The 17272-nt window shown below is 42.8% G+C and overlaps 1 protein-coding gene across 1 annotated transcript; it reads left to right on the top strand.

Annotated features, from left to right (window-relative positions):
* Window positions 1–2817: 2817 nt before the first annotated feature.
* LOC308663309 (uncharacterized protein) lies at window positions 2818–15948 on the top strand. The gene is made up of 6 exons (XM_081319627.1): window positions 2818–2862; window positions 3609–4086; window positions 4531–4645; window positions 4768–4835; window positions 9304–9433; window positions 11453–15948. Exons 2-6 carry the CDS (start codon window positions 3667–3669, stop codon window positions 13498–13500), a joined length of 2781 nt encoding a protein of 926 aa, XP_081175753.1. The 5' UTR covers window positions 2818–2862; window positions 3609–3666; the 3' UTR covers window positions 13501–15948.
* Window positions 15949–17272: the final 1324 nt, after the last annotated feature.

The raw sequence follows: 17272 nt of genomic DNA, 5'->3' as shown, positions 1-17272 counted from the left end.
AGGAAGAAAGGGGCTTCTCATAGGTTGCTCGTCTGAGAAAGATAGCGGCTTCTCCTGAGGGAGGAAAAAGTTTCCATATTAGGAAAATGCAGAGATTTCTGTCGGTCTTTATTTCTTTAGTTCAACGTCTAGTTAAACTGCATCTACATGGAAGGAAGTGTGTAGTGGGGTGCCTCAGGGCTCTGTTCTGGGCCCAGTGCTCTTCAATATCTTCATTAATGATTTGGATGAGGGGATAGATGGGGAACTCATTGCTGGAATTGGGTATGTGTAGTTTAACGAAGAGAAGGGTGATGGTTGACATGATAGCAGTGTTCCAGTATCTCAGGGGCTGCCACAAAGAAGAGGGAGCCAGGCTGTTCTCCAAAGCACCCGAAGGCAGGACAAGAAGCAACGGATGGAAACTAGTCAAGGAGAGAAGCAACCTAGAACTAAGGAGAAACTTCCTGACAGAACAACTAACCAGTGGAACCACCTGCCTCCAGAAGTGGTGAATGCTCCAACACTGGAGGTTTTTAAGAAGAGACTGGACAACCATTTGCCTGAAATGGTATAGGGTTTCCTGCCTGAGCAGGGGATTGGACTAGATGACCTCCAAGGTCCCTTCCAAATTATTATTATTATTATTATAACTCATCAAATTTGCAGACGACGCCAAGCTGGGAGGAATAGCCAACACTCCAGAAGATAGGCTTAAGATTTTAATTTTGGGGGGCTAGACTTAATTTTATTTTATTTTAATTTTATATTGTATTGTTTTTAAATTTTGCCTTGTAAAGCGCCCTGAGTCCTTCAGGAGTAGGGCAGTATATAAACCAACCAACCAACCAACCAACCAACCAACGAAAGAAAGAAAGAAAGAAAGAAAGAAAGAAAGAAAGAAAGAAAGAAAGAAAGAAAGAAAGAGGAGGAGGATCTGGGCAGACTTGAACACTGGGCGCTATCTAACAAAATGAAATTCAATGGTGAAAAAAGCAAGGTTCTACATTTAGGCAAGAAAAGCCAAATGCACCGCTACAGTATAGGTCAGGGATAGGCAACCTCGGCTCTTTTATGACTCATGGACTTCAACACCCAGAATTCCTGAGTCAGCTATGGTGACTCAGGAATTCTGGGAGTTGAAGTCCATGAGTCATAAAAGAGCCAAGGTTGCCTACCCCTGGTATAGGTAGTACTTTGCTCAATGGTAGTAACTGTGAGAGAGATCTCAAGAGTCCTAGTGGTCAATCAAATATGAGCCAGCTGTGTGCTGCAGCTGCCAAAAAAAGCCAACATAGTGCTAGGGCAGGGGTCTTCAAACTTGACCCTTTTATGATTTGTGGACTTCAACTCCCAGAATTCCTCAGCCAGTGTGCCTGGCTGAGGAATTCTGGGAGTTGAAGTCTACAAGTCATAAAAGGGCCAAGTTTGAAGACCCCTGTGCTAGGGCCTGGCTGCATTAACAGGTATAGAATCAAGATCATGTGAAGTGTTAATACCACTTTACAATGCCTTGGATAAGGCCACACTTGGAATACTGCATCCAGTTTTAGTCGCCACGATGTAAAAAAGATGTTGAGACTCTAGAACAGGGGTGTAAAACTGTCAGTCCACAGGCCAGACATGTTCACGATGAAACCGTGCCCACCCCATTGCCGGTAATGGGGAAAAAGCTCCAATACGTTGTGCAACATCACGTGACGTTGCCAGTTTGACATTTCTGCTCTAGAAAGAGTACAGAGAAGAGCAGCAAAGATGATTAGGGGGCTGGAGGCTAAAACATACAAGGAACGGTTGCTGGAATTGGGTACGTCTAGTTTAATGAAGAGAAGGTCGAGTGGTGACATGATAGCAGTCTTCCAATATCTCAGGGGCTGCCACAAAGAAGGGGGAGTCAAGCCATTCTCCAAAGCCCCTGAAGGCAGGACAAGAAGCAACGGATGGAAACTAATCAAGGAGAGAAGCAACCTAAAACTAAGGAGAAACTTCCTGACAGTTAGAACAATTAACCAGTGGAACAACCTGCCTCCAGAAGCTGTGAATGCTCCAACACTGGAAGTTTTTAAGAAAAGACTGGACAGCCATTTGAAATGGTATAGGGTTTCCTGCCTGAGCAGGGGTTGGACTATAAGGTGCCTTCCAACATCATCATCATCATCATCATCATAAAGTTGGAAGGGACCTTGGAGGTCATCTAGTCCAACCCCCTGCTCAGGCAGGAAACCTTATACCATTTCAGGCAAATGGCTGTCCAGTTTCTTCTTAAAAACCTCCAGTGTTGGAGCATTCACCACCTCTGGAGGCAGGTTGTTCCACTGGTTAATTGTTCTAACTGTCAGGAAGTTTCTCCTTAGTTCTAGGTTGCTTCTCTCCTTCATTAGTTTCCATCCATTGCTTCTTGTCCTGCTTTCAGGTGCTTTGGAGAATAGATTGGCTCCCTCTTCTTTGTGGTAGCCCCTGAGATATTGGAACACTGCTATCATGTCACCCCTCACCCTTCTCTTCATTAAACTACACATACCCAATTCCAGCAACCGTTCCCATCATCATCATCATCATCATCATCATCATCATCATCATTATTATTATTATTATTATTATTATTATTATTATTATTATTATTATTATTATTATTATTATTATTATTATTATTATTATTATTATTATTATCCACCAGGGGGCACCAGCTGCCAAGAGAAGGGAACATCAGGCACTTCCTCATTGGGCGAAAATCACTTTCCAGAGGAGGTTGGGAAGGGAGTGATATCACAAACGCTTGCCGCTCTAGGAAGCCGCACTTGCTTGCGTTAACCCTTGGAGCTCCGAAGGAGGCGAAGAGGATGCCGGAGCGTATCGCGGGGAAGAGATCCAGACGTGCCCCGGGTGAGGGTGGGGGCTCTTCCCGTGCAAGGAAGCGGGGGAGGGGGAGACTCGGGTCCGGCCCTCTTCCCGGTCCAATCCCGGATCCCATGTTCCCCAGCCGCCCTCTCCATGTAGGAGGGAAGCGGAGCTCCAGAAGAATCGGGGATCCCGGGAAGGCGGTGGGTATGGGGCGGGGGTGGGGGTTTTCCCGTCCCGTGTCCTGGGAAGAGCCCGAGTGGGGAGAGGCACTTCAGGAGAGGAGAGAAGCTGGGCGAAGCAGACTTGTGTGAACCTGCCTGCGTGTCAGAGAGAGAGTCGGCGGTCCAAAGGCCACCCAGAAGAAGGGAAAGGGGGCATCTTCAGCCAGGGTCATTTCCTGGCATTTCATTGGATGGGAACCGAGCTTTCATGGTTTGTTCACCTTTTGGGGGTTTAGCAGATTGTGTGAATCTTACTTGGAGGTAAGTACAAATCTAGGCTTTTAAAAGAAAGTGCTTTCTTGTAAGGAAAAATAGCGCAATATATGAACAAAGCAATGCCTGCAATCCTATTCCAGTTTAGAAAAATATTTTCTTCCAAGGGGATGATTGTTGCTCAGTGGTTAAATTCTCCACTTTCTAATTCTAGGAAATTATTTTCTTTTCCATCTCAGATACAGAAGAAACTGGAAGCCATTTGACCCTCTTGGCGTGTAAAATGATCTCTTGGGGGAAAAGAGCTGATGCGACTATTCCAGTCGCTATTGGATCAGTCCTATAATTGAAAAGGCATTTGGAGATCCACAACAACCCTTGGACAGATTTAGAGTTACGTTACACAGACAGAATGGAGACACAACTTTTAGCAAGTGAAATAACTAGAAAAGGCCCTTCAGCTATTCAGCCTGGGAACTGTGGGGAGATCTGGGCAAGAACTGGGCAGAAGATCCTGGAGGAGGAAACCATCATCTGTTCAGAAGTTCAGCTCTGGAACTTCAGAAGCTTCCAATACCAGGACGCTGAGGGTCCCCGAGGACTTTGCCGCCGACTCCATGACTTTTGTAGGCGATGGCTGAGACCAGAAAAGCACACCAAAGCCCAGATGCTGGACCTGGTTGTTCTAGAGCAGCTCCTGGCCCTTCTGCCCCCAGAGATGGAGAGCTGGGTGCGGGAGTGTGGAGCAGAGACCAGCTCCCAGGTGGTGGCCCTGGCTGAAGGCTTCCTCCTGAGCCAGGCGGAGGAGCAGAAGGAGCAGGTCAAGTTGCAGGTGGGAGACCTTTGTCTCCAGAAGGGAATAAAGAATGGGTTTGAATTGTTCACCCCTCCCTCCCAGACTTCTCTGGCATTCAGACTACTTGGAGGCATTTTACTAATTCTTTTAATTTTTATTTTATTTTATTCAAAAAATACAAAATACAAATCACCAATTTTTTTTGAAAGAAAAAACAAGACCTTAAAAAAGAAAAAAATGCATTAAAAAGACTAACACTTATACACGTATTGTCCTCCCTAGTTGAATGCTGATTAATATATTATAACAATATTGATACTGATATTTCATTAATTCTAGTAGGATATTGTTCCATTTATTTCTCCCTCAGGCTGACTGATGGATATTGGAGCTTTGATATTGTGTTCAAAGACAAGAATCCACTTCATGTTGTTTGATGTCAATTAATTATTCTTCTTTTCTCCTTCCTCCTATTTGAAGTCCATCGCTGTGGAGACTGGAGATCCTGAGGGAAGGAGTAATTCATCAAATCCCCATCAGGAGCTGCTTTTCAGGAGGAACCCTGAGGAAGATCCAAATCAGGATACCTCCAAAGGTAATGGTCCCCCATTCCTCAGAGAGATCCCTGCTATTTTATCTTCTTTTTGTCTTCTGTTCTGTAGAATACCTACTACTATTTTATTAACTGTGCATTTTAATATTCTGTCTTCCTCACAGAAACACATAAAATGAAATTTTCTGATTTTTCTGGTGGAGCTGAAACAGTGGTTGAACCTCCAACTGAAGTAAGAGCAGGAAAATAATTTATGAAATTTGTATTCTCCCTTTCATTTAGGAAGTCACACTGATGTACACAGCATTCTCTCCTTCCATTATTTCCTTTTGTTTTGGCTTGGATATTTTCTTGTTCTTGAACATGGAAAGGAGAATAGAAGATTCATTTTGACACCATAAGCCTTTTGCTGAAATGCTAGAAAGACTTCACCTCTCCTCCCCCCCCCCGCCATTTCTTTCTAGAAAAACAGGAAGGATTGAAGTCGGGTAGATGGGATGGATGGGTGGATAATTATTATTATTTATTTATTTATTTATTCGGTTTATATACCGCCCTATTCCCGAAGAACTCAGGGCGGTTTACAGGGCAGAATTTAAAAACAATACAATATATAATTAAAATTAAATTAAATTAAGTATAGCCCCAAAAAGTCAAAATCACAATTTAAAATCATTAAAACCCCTCAGTCCAGGCCAGATAGCTCAAAGAGCCAGGTTTTTAGGTCCCGGCAAAACGAACGAAGGTCGGGGGCAGTCCAGAGTTCCGTTGGCAGTTGATTCCATAGGACAGGCGTGCCCACAGAGAACGCCCTCCCCCTGGGGATCACCCACCAGCAATCCTTGACCGGCGGTACCCTGAGGAGGACCTCCGTGTGGGAGCGCACAGGACGATGGGAAATTGACACTGGCAGCAGGTGCTCCCTCAGATAATGCGGGCCCATGCCATTTAGGGCTTTATAGGTCATCACCAGCACCTTGAATCTCACCCGGAGGGCAACTGGAAGCCAATGCAGCTCGCGGAGAAGAGGTGTTACATGGGAGTATCGGGAGACTGCCATCACAACTCGCGTGGCTGCATTCTGCACCAGCTGAAGCCTCCGAGTGGTCCTCAAGGGCAGCCCCATGTAGAGAGCATTGCAGTAGTCTAGCCGGGTGGTCACGAGCGCATGGGTGACTGTGCGTAGGGCATCTCGGTCCAGATAGGGCCGCACCAGGCGAACCTGGGCAAAAGCCCCCCTGGCCACGGCTCCTATATGATCTTCCAAACTGAGCCATGAATCCAGGAGGACACCCATGTAACAGGCCTTTTCAACGGGGGGTAACACCTCACCCCCCCATAGTTAATGATGGAAAAGGTTGGTTAATCCGAGATGCCGGTATGCACAGCCACTCAGTCTTGGCAGGATTGAGACGAAGCCTGTTTCTCCCCATCCAAACCCGGACTGCCTCCAGGCAATGGGACATCACGTCGAGGGCATCACTGGGTTGGTTCGGGGTGGAAAGAAAAAGCTGGGTATCATCAGTGTACTGATGATACCCCACCCTGAAACCACGAATGAGCTCACCCAGCGGCTTCATATAGATGTTGAACAAGAGGGGAGAGAGGACCGACCCCTGAGGAACTCCACAAACGAGAGACCTCGGGGCGGACCTCTGCCCTCCCATCAACACCGACTGCGAGCGGCCCAGGAGGTAGGAGGAGAACCAATGTAAAACAGTGCCCCCCACTCCCAATCCCCTGAGACGCTGCAGTAGGATACCATGGTCGATGGTATCAAAAGCTGCTGAGAGGTCTAACAGGACTAGGACAGAGGAACAACCCCTGTCCCGAGCCCGCCAGAGATCATTCACCAGCGCGACCAATGCCATCTCCGTGCTGTACCCGGGCCTGAAGCCCGATTGGTACAGGTCCAGATAATCAGTTTCCTCCAGGAACAGAGGGAGCTGATGCGCCACCATGCTCTCAACAACCTTCGCAAGAAAGCGAAGGTTGGAGACCGGACGATAGTTGTTCAAAATAGCCGGGTCCAGGGCAGGCTTCTTGAGGAGGGGCCTCACCACCGCCTCCTTCAAGGTGGCAGGGAAGGTGCCCTCCCTCAAAGAAGCAGTTATTACTGCCTGGAACCAGCCTCATGTCTCCTCCTGGGCTACATATACCAGCCAGGAGGGGCACGGGTCCAATAAACACGTGGAAATCAGTCTCCTCATGATCCTGTCCACCTCATCTGGGGTCACAGGATCGAATTCACTCCAGGTAACATTCTCAAGACCACTCGATTCCTCCCCGTCATTCTCTGCCCAGTCAGAATCCAAACCGGCCCGAATCTGAGCGATTTTGTCCGCCAGATGATAGCTAAACTTCTTGGCCCGCCCCTGCAAGGGCTCCTCCCTCACCTCCTGATTAAGGAGGGAGCGAGTCACCCTAAACAGGGCGGCCGGGCGATTATCTGCGGACGTGATAAGGGCAGCGAAGTAATTAGACTTCGCTGTCCTCATCGCCGCAAGATAAGACCTCGTAAAGGTTCTTAACCGCAATCGGTCAGATTCAGACCGGATGGATCTCCAACAGCTCTCTAGACCCAGTCTCCGGCGCTTCATCTCCCGGAGCTCCACAGAAAACCATGGAGCCCACCGGGATCTGCGCCGGGTCGTCGCAAGAGTACAACACGGTTGAGCGCCTTGGTGGCAGCCCTTTCCCAAGCATCCACCAAGGCGTCGGCCGGGCTGTGAGTGAGGGGGATAGGTATAGACCCAAGCGCCGTCTGGAACTGTTCCGGATCCATTAGGTGCCTGGGGCGGAACCACCTGGTTGGTTCTGCAGCCAAGCAGCGGGGGGTGGCATAGCAGAAGACCAACCGCAGGAGGTGATGATCGGATCATGACAGGGGGACAACAGTTGGCGAGCCCCCTCCCAGATCATCAAACCACTTCCCAGATCAGAAAACTAGGTCAAGAAAACTAGGTCGAGAGTGTGTCCCCCCCATGAGTCGGACCCTGAATTACTTGGGTCAGGTCCATGGCCGTCATGGAGGCCAAGAACTCCCGGGCTAACTCAGATGACCCTCCCAGAGAAGACAGGTTAAAGTTGCCCAGAACTATAAGTCTGGGAAACTCAACTGTCAACCCTGAGAGGGTGTCGAGAAGGTTGGGCAGGGCCGTTGCCACACAGCTGGGCGCCAGGTATGTTAGTAACAAGCGCAACTGAGCCCCAGGGCCACACCTTAGGAGGAGGGACTCACTCCTGCCTATCTGTACAACAGTGGTCTCCCGCGGACATAAGGTCTCCCATATAACTACCGCCAACCCACTGCCCCTGCCCTGAGCCCGCGGCCGATGTAACACACAGAAACCTGGAGGGCAAAGCTCAGTCAGAGGGACACCTCCCTCTGAGCCCAACCAGGTTTCTGTAATGCATGCCAGGTCCGCACGTTCCTCCTCGATCAAATCGTGGACGAGGGGAGCCTTGTTCACAACGGATCTGGCATTAAAGTACACCAGCTTGAGCTCAGGGGCCTGATCCCCCTCACCCCCGGATAAATGGGTACCAACCGGAGGGTCGGAGCACGCTACCGCTTGAAGACAGCGGGGGCGCGATCCCAGGTGTTGATATGGCCCTCTGTGTAATTTTTATTTTTTTATTATTATTTTTTATTTATTTATTTTAATCCCCATTTATATCCCGCCCTTCTCCGAAGACTCAGGGCGGCTTACAATTTAAGCACAAACCAATGTGCTTAGCAATAGCCTTCATTCTATGTATATGCCTGCTTATTAGGGCTTTCGCCCCCCCCCCAAGCGGCATTATTACAAAGTCAGCTTATTGCCCCCAACAATCTGGGTCCTCATTTTACCTATCTCAGAAGGATGGAAGGCTGAGTCAACCTTGAGCCTGGTGGGATGCGAACCTGCACTAATTGCAGGCAGCTGGTGTTACTTAAGGAGGCATTAGCCCACTGCTCCACCAAGGCTCTTAGAGTGATTGATTGATCAGTCACATTAGAGTGATTGATTGATCAGTCAATAGATAGATGATAGATAGATGATAGATAGATGATATAGATATAGACATGGAAGAGAGAGAGAGAGAGAGAGAGAGAGAGAGAGAGAGAGAGAGAGAGAGAGAGAGAGAGAGAGAGAGAGAGAGAGAGAGAGAGAGAGAGAGAGAGAGAGAGAGAGAGAGAACAGAACAACAGAGTTGGAAGGACCTTGGAGGTCTAATCTAGTCCTACCCCCTGCTTAGGCAGGAAACCCTATACCATTTCAGACAAATGGTGGTCCAATCTCTTTAAAAACTTTAAAGCTTCCAGTGTTTCCAGCATTCACAACTTCTGGAGGCAAGTTGTTCCACTGATTAATCGTTCTAACTGTCAGGAAATTTCTTCTTAGTTCTAGCTTGCTTCTGGGATGGATGGATAGACAGACAGACAGACAGACAGACAGACAGACAGACAGACAGAGATCCAGAAGGCAAGTGGCATTACTTTCATTGTGTGCCAGAATAAATTCAGTTGATAAAACCTGCAAAATATATTTCTTCAGTCACTGCCTTTTGGCTCTACCCTCTTTACCAACACTACTTTAGAATCCTACCAAGCACAGCCAATTAACCTAGTGCATATCTTTGCTGTGGGGATTTGTGAACAATGAGACAGATCGTGCACATCCTCCTTGGCCTATTCTGTTTTTTTCCTTGTTCAGGAGGGTCTTGTGTCCTTTGAGGAGGTAGCTGTGTATTTCTCCAAGGAGGAGTGGTCTCAGCTGGATCCTGACCAAAAAGCGCTCCACGCTGAAGTCATGCTGGAAAATCATAGGAACGTGGCCTCTCTGGGTAAGGGGTTTACTTTTCCCGAATAGAGTGTTTAGAAGGACATTCTGTAGTTAGATGCCAGCAGCTACTTTATTTTTATTAAAAAATATCACAATAAAAACAGTGCAAATACTGAAGCAGAAATAAAGAAGATAAAGTAATAAGTGAATAAGGAAAAAAAGAAAGGAAAAGGAAAAATATATATATGGAAAAGTAATAAAGTGGCTTCCAATCTTCTTAATAGTGGTTATAACTGCAATTATAGCCTTTGTCTCTTAAGGTTACATCATCATTTACTTTCCAAAATTTATCCTTTGTAATCTTCAAACTGTTTTTTTTTCTTTTTTCAGCAAAATGTCCAGTAGGGGTTTTCAGTCACTAATAAATGTAGATATTGTCCTTTCTCAGATCAAAGAATTCGATTTAGCCATCCCTGTTAATTATGTCATCTTCACCAACCCTTCCTCCATTGTAGTTTTTTCAGAGTCCTTCCATCTTTATGAATATAATAGTGTTGCTCCAGTTATCATAGTTAACACTCTTTATTAGTACTAACAGAAAATGTTCTAATTTCAGTTCGATATTGATCTTTAAAATGCTCTGCATCACTGTATTTCAATCCAAAAATTTCTAGCTTTCCGGATTATTATATAATGTAAAGTTCACTCCTTTCAACCACATATTTTTCCATTGTTACACTTACATGTTATGTCAAAAATTCTTTGCCCACTTTATCATACATTTTTAACCTGTTTACAGGTTTTAGTGATTATATGTTCATCCTTTCTTCACAATTTTAATTCAAATTCTCTCCGACGCTGAATTCCATATATGCTTTTATCTACCTTGAATTTTTCTGATAGCAATATGAAAGCGAATATCCTTCTGCCGTTAATTGCTCTCTTGATTTCATTTTGTATTCTCCTTGTTCAGGTTCAAATGGCTCTCAACATATTATCCATTAATCTTTACTTCTCTTCTGTAAAATGTTTCTTGTGCCAAGAACCATTAAAGTGTTTTCGGACAGAGTCTGGGTTTGCATCTCTTCCATATTCTCAATATGGCATTTCCAACATTGTGGTTTTTGAAATTAGATTAATCCTAACTTTATCATAACACAGATATCCATGACATCCAAACCTCAGGTCATGCACTGCTAGTTCTAAAATTATCTTATGTCTCAGCAACTCCCAATCTTTCACCCAAACCAAACAGCAGGCTGCAAAGTACAGTTTCAAATTGGGTTTACCAATTCTCCTGTTTCATCTACATCTTGGAGAATTTGCCATTCAGTATGCAGTTTTTCCCTTCCCATACAAACCTAGACCAATGTTCTGCCATTACTGAAACGCTACATCACTTGTCAAAAAAGGTATTTCTTGAAACACAAGCATCATTCTAAGCCACAAATTTATTTTTGTCACATGAATATTTTCCAACAAGGACAATTTTAATTTCTCCTATCTTAATTTATGCTTTATTTCTTTCCAAGTCTTAACACAATTATTTTGAAATAACATAGAGTTCCTTTCGGTTATAGTAACAGTCAAATATTTTAGCTTGTTCTCAATCTTAATACCAGTTTTTCCCCATCAATTTTGATTTTCTGTTTCATGTTTTTGATTAGTATCTTCTTTTCATTGTTAAAGGTAAAACTCACTAAAATATAAGTTTTTTAATTTGGTAATTAAATTAATTTTAATTAAATTTTAATTATTTTTAATTTAATAGTAAAAGGAAGGTATTTTGGGTGGGAAGAAAAAGACTTGTTTCAAAATTGATTTAGTTCTTACAGATCTCTGCTGGAATTGACCCATCCAATAATTATTAGATTTTTTTTTCCTAATACCTCCTCAGATGTGTACTGTGATTCTTAACTCAAAGCTGACTCTGGGTGAAATTTAAATATGTATGGATAATTATAAACAAATACTATAATATATTGGAATCTGCCAAAATAACATTAGGAAATTCTTAAGACTTCTACAGTTTGATCTTTTCCGCTAACTGAGCATTTTTCTTTTCTCTTTTCCTTTGAAGGTAATAATGGAAAAGAGAATAAAGATACCAAGGAGCCATTTCAAGTATTCAATGCTGGAGATGAAACACAGAAGTCTCAAATTGAAATGAAAATACAAAGTCATGAAATAAACCAGAAAAATGATTGGAATTTGGAAAGCTTGTCTTCCATTGATGCTCAGATGCAAGACTTTTTTGTTCAACCTGGAAAAATAAAAAAAATATATACTGGAAAAAATGTAAACCTATTGAAAGACAAGTTAGGTGTAAACGAACACTATTCAACAGAAACCAAAAGAGAAGATTATACATCCAGAGACAATTGGACTTTCACCCTTCATCATGAAAATGGATCACATACAGAAGAGAAGCGATATAAATGCTTGAAATGTGGAAAGAGCTTCAGAAGAAGCAGTCAAGTTACTTCCCATAACTGGATCCACACTGGGGAAAAGCCATATAAGTGCATGGAATGTGGAAAAAGTTTCAGTGAGAGCCGTTCACTTACATCTCATAAATGGATCCATACAGGGGAGAAGCCATATAAATGCAGACAGTGTGGAAAGGGGTTTGGTGAAAATGCATCCCTTGTGAAACATAAAAGGATTCACACGGGGGAGAAGCCATATAAATGCACGGAATGTGGAAAGAGCTTTATTCAGAGCAGTCATCTTTCTTCCCATAAAAGGATCCACACAGGGGAGAAGCCATACAAATGCAGAGAGTGTGGAAAGGGTTTTACGAATAGCAGTCATCTTACTTCTCATAAAAGGATCCACACAGGAGAGAAGCCATACGAATGCAGAGAGTGTGGAAAGAACTTTACAAATAGCAGTCAACTTATTTCCCACAGCTGGATCCACACAGGGGAGAAGCCATATAAATGTGTGGAGTGTGGAAAGAGCTTTACTAATAGAAGTCAACATACTTCTCATAAAAAGATCCACACAGGAGAGAAGCCATATAAATGCGTGAAGTGTGGAAAATCTTTTACTAATAGCAGTCAACTAACTTCCCATAACTGGATCCACACAGGGGAGAAGCCATATAAGTGTCTTGAATGTGGAAAAGGCTTCTGTCGAAGGAGTTCCTTTACTTCTCATAAAAGGATCCACACAGGGGAGAAGCCATATACGTGCAGAGAGTGTGGAAAGGGCTTTACTAATAGCAGTCATCTTACTTCCCATAAAAGGATCCATACAGGGGAGAAGCCGTATAAATGTATGGAGTGTGGAAAGAGCTTCTGCGAAAATGGGTCTCTTATGAGACATAAAAGAATCCATACAGGGGAGAAGCCGTATAAATGTATGGAGTGTGGAAAGGGTTTCTGTGAAAATGGGTCTCTTATGAGACATAAAAGGATCCACACAGGAGAGAAGCCGTATAAATGCATAGAGTGCGGAAAGGGTTTCTGTGAAAATGGGTCCCTTATGAGACATAGAAGGATCCACACAGGGGAAAAACCATATAAATGTGTGGAATGTGAAAAGGGGTTCAGCCAACAGAGTAAACTTATTTCCCATAAAAGAATCCACACAGGGGAGAAACCATATAAATGCTTGGAGTGTGGAAAAATTTTTATTCAGAGCAGTCACCTTGCTTCCCATAAAAGGATCCACACAGGGGAGAAACCATATAAATGCAGGGAATGTGGAAAGAGTTTTATTCATAGTGGTTCTCTTACATTCCATAAAAGGATCCATTTGGGGGAAAAGCCGTATAAATGTGGAGAGTGCGGTAAAGGCTTCTGTGAAAATGCATCCCTTATGAAACATAAAAGGATCCACACTGGGGAGAAGCCATTTAAATGTGTGGAGTGTGGAAAGGGCTTCTGTGAAAATGGGTCCCTATTGAGGCATAAAAGGATTCACACAGGGGAGAAACCATATAAATGCAGAGATTGTGGAAAGAGCTTCCGTCATAGTGGTTCCCTTACTTTTCATAAAAGGATCCATACTGGGGAGAAACCATATAAATGTTCTGAATGTGGAAAGAGCTTCAGGCGGAGCAATGACCTAATTTGCCATACACAGATCCATTTGAATGAGAAATTTCGGATTAAGTGTTAAATCTATGGACATTCCTCTACTTATGAACTTTGAATTACAAATTTTTTTGTGATACAAACCTGCAACTCCAACCTAAAAGGTTCCAGATGGCTGGAGAAGATGAGAAAGGGTTAGTTTATGATGCATTACATAGGTATGCGGGGTGTTTTAAACTAATCCTTTCCTGCCTCCTTTTGATTGCTTACTGTTCATTGTTTAGAGGTTTAGTGACTGGTGTGGCTGAATGTTTGGAATTAAGAGTGATAATAGGGAAGGGAGTAATGCAAACAGCTCCAATCCATGACAATCCAACTAAGATGGAAATGTTGAAGAAAATAGAGTTGGGGGAGAAGATAAGGAATGCAATATGTTCTTTCTCTGTGAATTACTGTAATGAGCATTAAGAACAAAGGGAAGATCATAGAACATGTAAAAGATTCATATGCCTGTGCAATCCATGGTAACCAAGAGGAGTGGAAAAGTGACAGAAGAGATCAAGAAACTGCTAAGCATGTGGAGCAAAGGTAGCATCAGTGATTTGTGCCTCTGAGCTTAATGCTGATCAAGGAGAAGGCTTAGAACTTATTCCATGACTTGCAACAGAAGGCTGGTAAAAGTTCTGCTGAAAACAGGTTTGTTACAAGTCATGGATGGTTCCTGCATTTTAAGGCTTGTGCATAATGTGAAAGCGAGTGGCAAGGGGGCAGGTGTGGATGAGAATGTAGCCAAGGAGCTCCAGAAATCCCTCAAGGAAATTGAGGAAGATTGTTATTTGCCTCAATGAATATTCAATGTGGATGAAATGGGACTTTATTAGAAAAAAAAATGCCAGACAGAACTTACATCAGAAAGGAAGAATAGACGATGTTGCAAAGTTGCAATATCTCACTTATTGTGTGGGAAGCTAAAAATAAACCGTGGGTCACCCTTCTCATCTTGAAGCCTTTTTTTTCACCATTTCATCCCCGAAATACGGAGATAATTGCTGTGAGAAAAACATTGTCTTCAAGATTATCATTTTGGATAATGTTTTGGCTCATCCACCTTACTTGGACAATTTACATCTGAACATGAAGGTTGTGTATCTGCCTCCAAATACCGCTTTCCTCCTACCACTATGGATTGTGGGTGATAATAACCTTCAAAAATTATCTATCTTCACCACATGTTCAGATGACCGTATGCCAGTTTTTGGATATCCTATGACACATACAAGGCCACACTTGGAATACAGTTTTGGTCATCACGATGTAAAAAAGATGTTGAGACTCTAGAAAGTGTACAGAGAAGAGCAACAAAGATGATTAGCGGACTGGAGGCTAAAACATATTCAGAATGGTTGCTGGAATTGAGTATGTCTAGTTTAATGAAGAGAAGGACTAGGGGTGACATGATAGCAGTCTTCCAATATCTCAAGGGCTGCTACAAAGAAGAGGGAGTCAAGCTATTGTCCAAAGTACCTGTAGGCAGGACAAGAAGCAACAGATGGAAAGAGAGAGAAGCAACCTGGAACTAAGGAGAAATTTCCTGACAGAACAATTAATCAGTGGAACAACCTGGCTCCAGAAGCAGTGAATGCTCCAATACTGGAAGTTTTTAAGAAGAGACTGGCCAGCCATTTGTCTGAAATGGTATAGGGTTTCCTGCCTGAGCAGAGGGTTGAAGTAGATGATTTCCAAGGTCCCTTCCAATTTTATTATTATTATCAAGTATATTGATGCAGCCTGGCATCAGGTTACTCATGAAAATATGAATGGGATGTGGAAATGTCTGTGCCTTCAGTTTGTTCATGACTGAAGGTTTGAATGGTGGACAGGGAGTCACAGCAACTTGGTTGCCTTCAATAAGGAGCTTCATCTTGACTTGGAGAAGGTCTTTAACAAATTGTTAGCTACACAAATGAAGAATCTCTTCAGCAACAAACTCATGGAATTGTAAAACCAGTGAAAACGACAAAATGATCAAAATCACTGGAGATTCCAGACCAAGCTGATGGCAGAGAAATGCAGCTTGACCAAGAAAGCACTGTCATGTTTTTGTGATGCAGGTCTTTTGAGCATTTCACCAGGGCATCTGTAGCTAATCCAATGGTACAGTGTGGTACTACAGTGTCTATGAGGGGAAAAAAAGATAAAGGCGTCAGAAGTTGACTGGACCATTTCTTCAAGGTGGATAAATGTGCCATTTTGACTCTGATGGAGGATCTTACCTCATTGTAAGGTTTCACCATAATCTGCTTAGGTAAGGGAAGAACTGGTCTGTATATGTTTTTGTTTGTTTGGACTTATAAAAAAAGCAGACTTAAGAACAGCTTCTCAGAACATAACCTGTTCATAAATAGAGGAATAGCTATGCATTTTCTATTAACATATACTAAACTAGGAAATGAAGATATTTTTGAGTCTGATCTTCAAACATGGCAGCCACAGAAAGATGAATTTACAAATGAAAATAAAAGGAATGGGCACATGTTGTTTTAATTATGCATACAGGTAGTCTTCAACTTACGACCACAATTGAGCCCAAAATTTTTGTTGCTAAGTGTGACCCTTAAGTGAATTTCACCACGTTTTATGACCTTTCTTGCCACATTTGTTAAGTGAATTGCTGCAGTTGTTAAATTACAAGCACCGTTGTTAAGTGAAACTGGTTTACTATTGATGTTTATCAGAAGGTTGCCAAAGGATGACCCCAGGATCCTGCAACTGTCATAAATATGAGTCAGTTGCCAAGCATCTGAATTTTGATCACATGACCAGGGAGATGCTGCATTGGTTGTAATTGTGAAAAATGGTCATAAGGTATTGCCATCTGAAGGTTGTCAATACTATTGCACATTGTGAGGAAAACAAATTCTTATGAGTGGGACTTGTTAGCAAAATGAAACATAGAAAGCTGGTTCTCAATAAGTCTTATCAGCCTTTCTACGGCAGCATAACTGATGTTTCTTTCATTAAGACAATTATTTATTGAAGAAAGTACAGTAGAGCAAAGACTTGAGGTTTCTCTATTATGAATATTTATGCTTCCATCATCTACTATTATGGATATGCATGACTCTATCATTTTCTCATCCCTTCTGAAATTTATAAATATGAGTGCATCCTTTTGCCTGCAGGTATGCCACAATTTTCCAGAAGGAATTCCTCCAGTGTACATTATTATCAGTAATTATGACAGTGACTCTTGATTATTTGTTTTGAGTCCTATGTATCAATTCCACATCAGTAACTAAATTATTTCTTCTTCAATTCATGTTTATTGCAGGTTCTAGTTGGAGGTCACTTCCAAGAAAATGGCCACTTTAAGTATCTTAGATTGAGAGCCATGCAATTTTATGAAGAAGTTGTCTTTATTGAGTTTTTACATGTGAATTTCCTTGTTCCTTAACAAGACTCACTACAATATTTACTGTTAATTATTTGCTCTTCCCACTTGATCCTGGTTCTAAGAGGGGTACGAACAGGTAGTCATTGAACAGGTGCTGCCTCCCCAGGCAATAGAAGGAGCTGCATCTCCCTGATGCAGCTGTTCTAGACAAAGCTTTACTATGTTTATTCCACTATTGTAGACAGGCAGATAGAAATTCAACTGACACCATAATTTAAATTTTCCTTCTTTTGCCTAGTCATCTTATAATTGTTTTCCCATTCCTCAATACATTCAGTTTATCAAACGACCATATTTCTTTGTTCTCACAATTTGGCAAAGGTACAGGAGAAGGTTTCTGTGGTCTGTAGGAATATTACAGTCCAAAGGGAACTCAAGTTCCATCAAACTATACAGAGAAATG

This window comes from Vipera berus, assembly GCF_964194415.1.
Source record: "Vipera berus genome assembly, chromosome: 2".
NCBI lineage: Eukaryota > Metazoa > Chordata > Lepidosauria > Squamata > Viperidae > Vipera > Vipera berus.
The sequence above is the reverse complement of the archived record's forward strand: the minus strand, read 5'-3'. Positions and strand labels throughout refer to the sequence as shown.

What these genes read in the sequence shown, in the direction of transcription:
- LOC308663309 (XM_081319627.1), top strand. Translation starts at nt 3,667, where the DNA reads ATGGAGACACAACTTTTAGCAAGTGAAATAACTAGAAAAGGCCCTTCA. An exon ending in AAATCAGGATACCTCCAAAG is followed by an intron (nt 4,646 to 4,767) that starts GTAATGGTCCCC and finishes TCTTCCTCACAG; the next exon opens with AAACACATAAAATGAAATTT. An exon ending in TGGTTGAACCTCCAACTGAA is followed by an intron (nt 4,836 to 9,303) that starts GTAAGAGCAGGA and finishes TTCCTTGTTCAG; the next exon opens with GAGGGTCTTGTGTCCTTTGA.